Consider the following 11,518-nt stretch of genomic DNA (forward strand, 5'->3'; position numbering starts at 1 on the left):
TATTGTATGAGATGATCATGTTTTGTAACCGAGTTATCGGCAACTGGCAGGAGCCATATGGTTGTCGCTTTATTGTATGCAATGCAATCGCGATGTAATGCTTTACTTTATCACTAAGCGGTAGCGATAGTCGTGGAAGCATAAGATTGGCGAGACGACAACGATGCTACGATGGAGATCAAGGTGTCGCGCCGGTGACGATGGTGATCATGACGGTGCTTCGGAGATGGAGATCACAAGCACAAGATGATGATGGCCATATCATATCACTTATATTGATTGCATGTGATGTTTATCTTTTTATGCATCTTATCTTGCTTTGATTGACGGTAGCATTATAAGATGATCTCTCACTAAATTATCAAGAAGTGTTCTCCCTGAGTATGCACCGTTGCCAAAGTTCGTCGTGCCCAGACACCACGTGATGATCGGGTGTGATAAGCTCTACGTCCATCTACAACGGGTGCAAGCCAGTTTTTGCACACGCAGAATACTCAGGTTAAACTTGACGAGCCTAGCATATGCAGATATGGCCTCGGAACACGGAGACCGAAAGGTCGAGCGTGAATCATATAGTAGATATGATCAACATAACGATGTTCACCATTGAAAACTACTCCATCTCACGTGATGATCGGTTATGGTTTAGTTGATTTGGATCACGTGATCACTTAGAGGATTAGAGGGATGTCTATCTAAGTGGGAGTTCTTAAGTAATTTGATTAATTGAACTTAAACTTATCATGAACTTAGTACCTGATAGTATCTTGCTTGTTTATGTTGATTGTAGATAGATGGCTCGTGCTGTTGTTCCGTTGAATTTTAATGCGTTCCTTGAGAAAGCAAAGTTGAAAGATGATGGTAGCAATTACACGGACTGGGTCCGTAACTTGAGGATTATCCTCATTGCTGCTCAGAAGAATTACGTCCTGGAAGCACCGCTGGGTGCCAGGCCTGCTGCTGGAGCAACACCAGATGTTATGAACGTCTGGCAGAGCAAAGCTGATGACTACTCGATAGTTCAGTGTGCCATGCTTTACGGCTTAGAATCGGGACTTCAACGACGTTTTGAACGTCATGGAGCATATGAGATGTTCCAGGAGTTGAAGTTAATATTTCAAGCAAATGCCCGGATTGAGAGATATGAAGTCTCCAATAAGTTCTATAGCTGCAAGATGGAGGAGAACAGTTCTGTCAGTGAGCATATACTCAAAATGTCTGGGTATAATAATCACTTGATTCAGATGGGAGTTAATCTTCCAGATGATTGCGTCATTGACAGAATTCTCCAATCACTGCCACCGAGCTACAAGAGCTTCGTGATGAACTATAATATGCAAGGGATGAACAAGACTATTCCCGAGCTCTTCGCAATGCTGAAAGCTGCGGAGGTAGAAATCAAGAAGGAGCATCAAGTGTTGATGGTTAACAAGACCACTAGTTTCAAGAAAAAGGGCAAAGGGAAGAAGAAGGGGAACTTCAAGAAGAACGGCAAGCAAGTTGCTGCTCAGGAGAAGAAACCCAAGTCTGGACCTAAGCCTGAAACTGAGTGCTTCTACTGCAAGCAGACTGGTCACTGGAAGCGGAACTGCCCCAAGTATTTGGCGGATAAGAAGGATGGCAAGGTGAACAAAGGTATATGTGATATACATGTTATTGATGTGTACCTTACTAGAGCTCGTAGTAGCACCTGGGTATTTGATACTGGTTCAGTTGCTAATATTTGCAACTCGAAACAGGGACTACGGATTAAGCGAACACTGGCAAAGGACGAGGTGACGATGCGCGTGGGAAACGGTTCCAAAGTCGATGTGATCGCGGTCGGCACGCTACCTCTACATCTACCTTCGGGATTAATATTAGACCTAAATAATTGTTATTTGGTGCCAGCGTTGAGCATGAACATTATATCTGGATCTTGTTTGATGCGAGACGGTTATTCATTTAAATCAGAGAATAATGGTTGTTCTATTTATATGAGTAATATCTTTTATGGTCATGCACCTTTGAAGAGTGGTCTATTTTTGATGAATCTCGATAGTAGTAACACACATATTCATAATGTTGAAGCCAAAAGATGCAGAGTTGATAATGATAGTGCAACTTATTTGTGGCACTGCCGTTTAGGTCATATCGGTATAAAGCGCATGAAGAAACTCCATACTGATGGACTTTTGGAACCACTTGATTATGAATCACTTGGTACTTGCGAACCGTGCCTCATGGGCAAGATGACTAAAACGCCGTTCTCCGGTACTATGGAGAGAGCAACAGATTTATTGGAAATCATACATACCGATGTATGTGGTCCGATGAATATTGAGGCTCGTGGCGGATATCGTTATTTTCTCACCTTCACAGATGACTTAAGCAGATATGGGTATATCTACTTAATGAAACACAAGTCTGAAACATTTGAAAAGTTCAAAGAATTTCAGAGTGAAGTTGAAAATCATCGTAACAAGAAAATAAAGTTTCTACGATCTGATCGTGGAGGAGAATATTTGAGTTACGAGTTTGGTGTACATTTGAAACAATGCGGAATAGTTTCGCAACTCACGCCACCCGGAACACCACAGCGTAATGGTGTGTCCGAACGTCGTAATCGTACTTTACTAGATATGGTGCGATCTATGATGTCTCTTACTGATTTACCGCTATCGTTTTGGGGTTATGCTTTAGAGACGGCCGCATTCACGTTAAATAGGGCACCATCAAAATCCGTTGAGACGACGCCTTATGAACTATGGTTTGGCAAGAAACCAAAGTTGTCGTTTCTTAAAGTTTGGGGCTGCGATGCTTATGTGAAAAAGCTTCAACCTGATAAGCTCGAGCCCAAATCGGAGAAATGTGTCTTCATAGGATACCCAAAGGAGACTGTTGGGTACACCTTCTATCACAGATCCGAAGGCAAGACATTCGTTGCTAAGAATGGATCCTTTCTAGAGAAGGAGTTTCTCTCGAAAGAAGTGAGTGGGAGGAAAGTAGAACTTGACGAGGTAACTGTACCTGCTCCCTTATTGGAAAGTAGTACATCACAGAAAACTGTTTCTGCGACACCTATACCAATTAGTGAGGAAGCTAATGATGATGATCATGAAACTTCAGGACAAGATACTACTGAACCTCGTAGATCAACCAGAGCGAGATCCGCACCAGAGTGGTACGGTAATCCTGTTCTGGAAATCATGCTGCTAGATCATGATGAACCTACGAACTATGAAGAAGCGATGGTGAGCCCAGATTCCGCAAAATGGCTTGAAGCCATGAAATCTGAGATGGGATCCATGTATGAGAACAAAGTATGGACTTTGGTTGACTTGCCCGATGATCGGCAAGCAATTGAGAATAAATGGATCTTCAAGAAGAAGACTGACGCTGATGGTAATGTTACTGTCTACAAAGCTCGACTTGTCGCAAAAGGTTTTCGACAAGTTCAAGGGGTTGACTACGATGAGACTTTCTCACCCGTAGCGATGCTTAAGTCTGTCCGAATCATGTTAGCGATTGCCGCATTTTATGATTATGAAATTTGGCAGATGGATGTCAAAACTGCATTCCTGAATGGATTTCTGGAAGAAGAGTTGTATATGATGCAACCGGAAGGTTTTGTCGATCCAAAGGGAGCTAACAAAGTATGCAAGCTCCAGCGATCCATTTATGGACTGGTGCAAGCCTCTCGGAGTTGGAATAAACGCTTTGATAGTGTGATCAAAGCATTTGGTTTTATACAGACTTTCGGAGAAGCCTGTATTTACAAGAAAGTGAGTGGGAGCTCTGTAGCATTTCTGATATTATATGTGGATGACATATTACTGATTGGAAATGATATAGAATTTCTGGATAGCATAAAGGGATACTTGAATAAGAGTTTTTCAATGAAAGACCTCGGTGAAGCTGCTTACATATTAGGCATAAAGATCTATAGAGATAGATCAAGGCGCTTAATTGGACTTTCACAAAGCACATACCTTGACAAGATTTTGAAGAAGTTCAAAATGGATCAAGCAAAGAAAGGGTTCTTGCCTGTGTTACAAGGTGTGAAGTTGAGTCAGACTCAATGCCCGACCACTGCAGAAGATAGAGAGAAAATGAAAGATGTTCCCTATGCTTCAGCAATAGGCTCTATCATGTATGCAATGCTGTGTACCAGACCTGATGTGTGCCTTGCTATAAGCTTAGCAGGGAGGTACCAAAGTAATCCAGGAGTGGATCACTGGACAGCGGTCAAGAACATCCTGAAATACCTGAAAAGGACTAAGGATATGTTTCTCGTATATGGAGGTGACAAAGAGCTCACCGTAAGAGGTTACGTTGATGCAAGCTTTGACACTGATCCGGACGATTCTAAATCGCAAACCGGATACGTGTTTACATTAAACGGTGGAGCTGTCAGTTGGTGCAGTTCTAAACAAAGCGTCGTAGCGGGATCTACATGTGAAGCGGAGTACATAGCTGCTTCGGAAGCAGCGAACGAAGGAGTCTGGATGAAGGAGTTCATATCCGATCTAGGTGTCATACCTAGTGCATCGGGTCCAATGAAAATCTTTTGTGACAATACTGGTGCAATTGCCTTGGCAAAGGAATCCAGATTTCACAAGAGGACCAAGCACATCAAGAGACGCTTCAATTCCATCCGGGATCTAGTCCAGGTGGGAGACATAGAGATTTGCAAGATACATACGGATCTGAATGTTGCAGACCCGTTGACTAAGCCTCTTCCACGAGCAAAACATGATCAGCACCAAGGCTCCATGGGTGTTAGAATCATTACTGTGTAATCTAGATTATTGACTCTAGTGCAAGTGGGAGACTGAAGGAAATATGCCCTAGAGGCAATAATAAAGTTATTATTTATTTCCTTATATCATGATAAATGTTTATTATTCATGCTAGAATTGTATTAACCGGAAACATAATACATGTGTGAATACATAGACAAACTTAGTGTCACTAGTATGCCTCTACTTGACTAGCTCGTTAATCAAAGATGGTTATGTTTCCTAACCATGAACAAAGTGTTGTTATTTGATTAACGAGGTCACATCATTAGTTGAATGATCTGATTGACATGACCCATTCCATTAGCTTAGCACCCGATCGTTTAGTATGTTGCTATTGCTTTCTTCATGACTTATACATGTTCCTATGACTATGAGATTATGCAACTCCCGTTTGCCGGAGGAACACTTTGTGTGCTACCAAACGTCACAACGTAACTGGGTGATTATAAAGGAGCTCTACAGGTGTCTCCAATGGTAGATGTTGGGTTGGCGTATTTCGAGAATAGGATTTGTCACTCCGATTGTCGGAGAGGTATCTCTGGGCCCTCTCGGTAATGCACATCACATAAGCCTTGCAAGCATTGCAACTAATGAGTTAGTTGCGGGATGATGTATTACGGAACGAGTAAAGAGACTTGCCGGTAACGAGATTGAACTAGGTATTGGATACCGACGATCGAATCTCGGGCAAGTAACATACCGATGACAAAGGGAACAACGTATGTTGTTATGCGGTCTGACCGATAAAGATCTTCGTAGAATATGTAGGAGCCAATATGGGCATCCAGGTCCCGCTATTGGTTATTGACCGGAGACGTGTCTCGGTCATGTCTACATTGTTCTCGAACCGTAGGGTCCGCACGCTTAACGTTACGATGACAGTTATTATGAGTTTATGCATTTTGATGTACCGAAGATTGTTCGGAGTCCCGGATGTGATCATGGACATGACGAGGAGTCTCGAAATGGTCGAGACATAAAGATTGATATATTGGAAGCCTATGTTTGGATATCGGAAGTGTTCCGGGTGAAATCGGGATTTTACCGGAGTACCGGGAGGTTACCGGAACCCCCCGGGAGCTATATGGGCCTTAGTGGGCTTTAGTGGAAAGGAGAAAGGGGCAGCCCAAGGTGGGCCGCGCGCCTCCCCCCTCCCCTAGTCCTATTAGGACAAGGAGAGGTGGCCGGCCCCCTCTCTCTCTTTCCCCCCTCGAGGAATCCTATTCCAACTAGGATTGGGGGGGGGGAATCCTACTCCCAGAGGGAGTAGGACTCCCTTGGCGCGCCCTCCTTGGCCGGCCGCCCCCTCCCCCTTGGCTCCTTTATATACGGAGGCAGGGGGCACCCTAGGACACACAAGTTGATCCTTGAGATCGTTCCTTAGCCGTGTGCGGTGCCCCCTGCCACCATATTCCACCTCGATCATATTGTAGCGGTGCTTAGGCGAAGCCCTGCGACGGTAGAACATCAAGATCGTCACCACGCCGTCGTGCTGACGGAACTCCTCCCCGACGCTTTGCTGGATCGGAGCCCGGGGATTGTCATCGAGCTGTACGTGTGCTAAGAACTCGGAGGTGCCGGAGTAACGGTGCTTGGATCGGTCGGATCGGGAAGACGTACGACTACTTCCTCTACGTTGTGTCAACGCTTCCGCAGTCGGTCTGCGTGGGTACGTAGACAACACTCTCCCCTCTCGTTGCTGTGCATCATCATGATCTTGCGTGTGCGTAGGAAAATTTTGAAATTACTACGTTCCCCAACAGCTTTCTTATGAACGATTGCAGCTTTCTTATGGACGATTGTAGCTTTTCAGTTTGCGGTGTCTCGGTTGAAGCTTTTTATGCCACAGGTTGAAGCTTTCGAATCGAATAGTGGAAGCTTTCGTATGAACGGTTCCAGCATCACCCTGCTGTCACACGCCATGGCTGGTCGTGCGCCATTGACGGGCACCAGCGCCGCACGTGGCCCTCTTGCAGTTCCCCCGCCTCGCGACTTCTCCATCCTCGCCGTCTTCTGAGCCCCCGTCGTGGCTCGCCGTAGCAGCAAAAAGCGCCATGGCTGATTGTGCGCGCAGCGCCGGAGATGAAGGGAAAGGAGCGGTTGCTCTAGTTATGTCGTGGGGGAGAAGAAGATAAAAAAACGATTCGGAGGAAGAGTGCTCCCGTGGCCTGCGGGACGTACGATTGAGAGCGATCGCAGGGCGCGCGCCCGGCGCAACGGTTCGGCCGGCGCTTCGGAGGTAAACGTTTCCTTTTTTTTACAGTTGAGGTCACATCGTGCTAAACTATACAAAAGGGGTCAAAACAATGAATTTGGCCGGAGGTAGGTCGTGATCGCAACTCAAGGGCAGCAAGCACGGATGACCGTCAGATCAGAGAGCTCGACGGCGCGAATTGAGCGTAGATCTTATAGCAGCCCTCTTCTCGCCCTCTCTCAAACGCTTCGTAGGGTTTTTCTCTAGTCTCGGTTCTCGGTGAGGCCTTCTTCCCAGCCATCGCGACGGCGGCTGCCATGAGAGCCCTCCTCTCCCTCTCCAAGCTTGCCCGTCGTCTCCCCACCTCCCTGGCCGCCACCAGGGTCGCCCCGCCCCTCCTCCAGCGGCACCTTCACGCCGACTCCGCACTTCCTCCTCAAGCTCCGCCCCCTTTTGCCTCCCGCATCCTCCAATCCGAAGAGAGCCCGAACCCGAGCACTGATTTGGAACATGCTCAGCCCGCCCCCGACCCTGTCCTTGATGAGTTCCTCGCCCGCTTGGTCACCGCGCTCCGTCCGACACTTGCGGCCGCCTTCCCCACCCACACCCGCCCCGTGCTCGACGAAATGCTTCGTCTTATCGCGGAGGCCGTCCTCAACCGCCTCTCCGGAGCCGATCCGGGGCCAGACACCGTCGAGCTCAGCGACGACCTCTGGGCGGCGGTGTGGGAGGTTAGCGCCTCCGTGCGCGAGGCCATGCGCCGGGACCAGGTCCGCGCCGACCTCCGTAACTACCTCCACTCCGACGATGTCAAGGAGATGACGCGGTTCGCCGTTGACGTAGGCATCCGCGGCGCTATGCTCCGCGAGCTGCGCTTCAAGTGGGCCCGCGAGAAGCTCGAGGAGGTCGAATTCTACCGCGGCCTCGAGGTCATGCGCCAACAGGCTGATGCGGCTGATAGCCCTGCCGCACCCGCGCCGGCGAGGCTAACCGCGTTGCCGCAGAGGAAGGGGGAGGTTAAGTTCAAGATCTCTGGGTTGGACTTGTCAGACCCAAAGTGGGCTGAGGTGGCTGAGCGGGCGGCTGAAGCTGAGGCACACTTTGTGCCAGAGGAGGCCAAGGCTGTAGATGGGAAGGCGAAGAAGGCCGAGGAGCAACTGCTGGCGGTTGAGCCGAGGAAAGGCAACCCAGTTCCTGCCATGGAGGAGTGGAAGGAGGAGCTCCGACCAAAGCGCGTTGACTGGATGGCACTCCTCGAGCGGGTTAAGGCCCGCAATGTTGAGTTGTATCTCAAGGTCAGATTTTCCACTCTAATAAAATCTAGTGTTGCTTTATGCTCTAGTGTTAGTTCAGTAGTTTTGCTGCAGGTAGTACTATGTTTCCTTCTTCTATAGTGTGTTTGTAGCTTCAGTAGTTGTTGTGCCAAAATGGCCTTACTGCATGCATAACTAGTTCGTTCATCAAACAGAAAATAGCACTGAGGTGACAATGTCTTCATGCCTAATCTGCCTTCATAATACACATCGGATTCCCTAGGTTGATCTCCATCGTTTCATCTGACTACGCCTTTGTGATTTGCAGACAAATTGTTCTGCTCCTTGGTTCACGTAGTGTTTTTATGCCTCTGATGTTTGTGTTTCGAGTGGCTAGTTTGTGGACTTGGAGTCTGGGACATACAAGCCCCAGAATTGTTGAAGTATAGAACTGATTTTTTGCTATCGCTTTTCCGTATCGTGATAGGAAAGGGCATAATCAGGTTGTTCTGGCATGGCTTGGAGACCCATATGTGCACACTGATAATAATTAGGACGAAATGTACTGTTTGGAATTGATCTCGCTTTAGACAGTAAGGATATCTGTATCATGGTAAACTTTGGGAATCTGATTCTACCTCAATTTACTATTTAAAACTCCGAGCTTTTATGTGGCGGTTTAGCCCATGTAAGTGACTTTAGGAAGACCAAGAAAACAATAGTCTAGTAGTCAACAGTGGGTCCATCAACGCAACTCTCCTTCTGTTCCCAAATATAACTCACTGTTAACGTTCTATGGTCTGAATTATGCAACCACTAACTTTTATCATAACATACTGCTACGTGCTTTAGAAGTACTGCTACGAATATTTATTTCCTGGCATGATGATTTTGACGTGGCAAGTGCAAGTGCTTTTAAAGGATTGATACCATCAACTAACTTTTATCATAACATACTGCTATGGATATCAGAAGGATTGATACCATGCTCTCCAAATGATGCATTCGTGGTTTGTGTAACTTTGGTATTTAGATGAACTTCAGCCTCAGTTGCTTTGATAATAAATTTGAACTCTATTACATGTGGCCCATGACATGAAAGGTTATTCTTGACTGGCTTTTGTCTAGTATAGTAGCCTGCTACTATTTCGGCCTTCTGTAAGTTAGTTAAAATTGTCTGAGTTTACATGGAAATGAAACTTCAGTTTGCGATGGACAATGTATATGACTGGTCGAGTTCAGTCAGAGAGTCCAACCTCTCACTTAATTTACCCTTGTTTTCTCTATTTTTGGCATAGAATTGCTTGAGTTATGCATTCAAGTACATGGTTACATCAAACTACTGAAGGGCCGTAATGATGTTAGTTACTTTGCATAGCTGGCCAGTTAACATTTTGTTTCAAATGCCTGCACGGGCTGCACTAATTCAGCGAACACTAATACTCTTGTATAATTTCTCATGTGCACTTTGTTTCAATTTATTGGTTGCTGAAATTCTTAGCACTAATACCTCACATTTGCACTTTGTTTCAATTTATAGGTTGCTGAAATTCTTTTGGATGAAGATTCATTTGCTGCAACTATCCGAGATTACTCCAAGTTAATTGATCTTCACTCTAAAGCAACTCACGTGCAAGATGTAGAAAGGATACTTGGTAAAATGAAAGAGAAGGATATTGCACCTGATATCCTCACATCCATCACCTTAGTCCACATGTATAGCAAATCTGGCAATCTTGAACAAGCCACGCGGGCGTTTGACTTTATCCAAAAGGAGGGCCTCCAACCAGATACGAAACTCTTTACATCAATGATTAGTGCCTGTATTAACGCTGGAGATCCGAAACAAGCAGAGAAATTGGTAAAGAAAATGGATGAGCTTTCCATGAAACCCAGCAGGGAAATATACATGGATGTGATGCGGGCATATGCTGAGCGTAACTTAGTAGATGGAGCTCAATCGGTGAAAACAAAAATGTCATTTGCTGGAATCGAGCCCCCGTTGGAGTGCTTCACATTGCTTATAGAAGCAAATGGACGGGCTGGCAACCCTGATTATGCATATGAAGCGTTTGAACAGATGAGGAAGAATGGGCATGAACCAGATGACCGTTGCCTGGCTGGTATGATTACTGCACTCATGAAGAAGAACCAGCTGGACCAGGCTTTGAAGTTGCTGCTGAGTTTAGAGAAGGAGGGGGTTAAACCTGGAGTTAAGACAAATCTGGTCCTGCTGGATTGGCTGTCCACGTTGCAGTTGGTGCAAGAGGCTGAACAACTTGTACAGAAGATAAGAAAGGCGGGAGAAGAGCCCCTAGAGATCCATGTTTACCTTGCTGATATGTATGCGAAATCACGCCAGGAAGAGAAAGCCCGCAAATCCCTCAAGATCTTGGAAGAGAAGAAGAGACTGCTGAAGGCTGATCAGTTTGAGAGGATTATAAGAGGCCTTCAGGTAGGGGGGTTTTCGGAAGATGCAAGCAGATATTTCAAAATGATGAGATCTCGTGGCTTTGTTCCATCAGCAACAGTCGAGGCCGGGGTCAGGGGCGTCGGTCGCCCGGCTGGCAGGTAGTTAGCCGGTCATGCCACTGATTCTGGTATGAAATCTAGCAGTAGCACCGACGACGTCACAGCTTATTCAGAGGAACTGATGTGATAAAGATCCCCATTATCGGGCGAATTTTGGTTGTTATTTAAGGTCTGTAGACCATAAGCTCAGATGAAGTTGATGAGTGCGTGAACCCCTGGTGCTAGTGCCATGAATTTTCTGCTCTCATAAATCGGGTCTTGCACTTGTATTTCATATAACATGTTTTGTCATTGTAAAATCTGAATCGCCAGATTGTGCCAAGAAACAGATTTATTTATCTTTCTCGGAGCAAGTACCCCTGAGTTTGTTGGTTAGCACGTCTAAACGCCATTAGTGGTGAGTTCAGTCTCACTCCACCTCATTTTTGGTCTTCTATTTAGAACCCAGCAGACCCCTCTCGTTTGGAAGAGTTCACTCCCCACTTCACCCCAATCTCCCTCAACCTCATGACTACACTTACATAGCTCGATCAAACCAGCAACCGACCACCTCGCATGTTTTGAATGGGAACTTATGTAGCCCACTCATGTTTTAAATGAGGAAGTATTTTACAAGTACTCCCTCCGTTCCTAAATACTTGTTTTTCTAGACATTTCAACAAATGACTACATACGAAGCAAAATGAGTGAATCTACACTCTAAATATGTCTACATACATCCGTATGTAGTAGTCATTTGAAATGTTTAGAAAGAC

General features: G+C 46.0%; 1 protein-coding gene across 1 annotated transcript; it reads left to right on the top strand.

Annotated features, from left to right (window-relative positions):
- Positions 1-7,212: 7,212 nt before the first annotated feature.
- LOC123127680 (pentatricopeptide repeat-containing protein At1g01970) lies at positions 7,213-11,116 on the top strand. Its single transcript, XM_044547463.1, has 2 exons — positions 7,213-8,273; positions 9,772-11,116. The coding sequence occupies exons 1-2, from the start codon at positions 7,296-7,298 to the stop codon at positions 10,804-10,806; spliced, it is 2,013 nt and encodes a 670-aa protein (XP_044403398.1). The 5' UTR covers positions 7,213-7,295; the 3' UTR covers positions 10,807-11,116.
- The last annotated feature ends 402 nt before the right edge of the window (positions 11,117-11,518 follow it).

This window comes from Triticum aestivum, chromosome 6A, assembly GCF_018294505.1.
Source record: "Triticum aestivum cultivar Chinese Spring chromosome 6A, IWGSC CS RefSeq v2.1, whole genome shotgun sequence".
Taxonomy (NCBI): Eukaryota; Viridiplantae; Streptophyta; class Magnoliopsida; order Poales; family Poaceae; genus Triticum; species Triticum aestivum.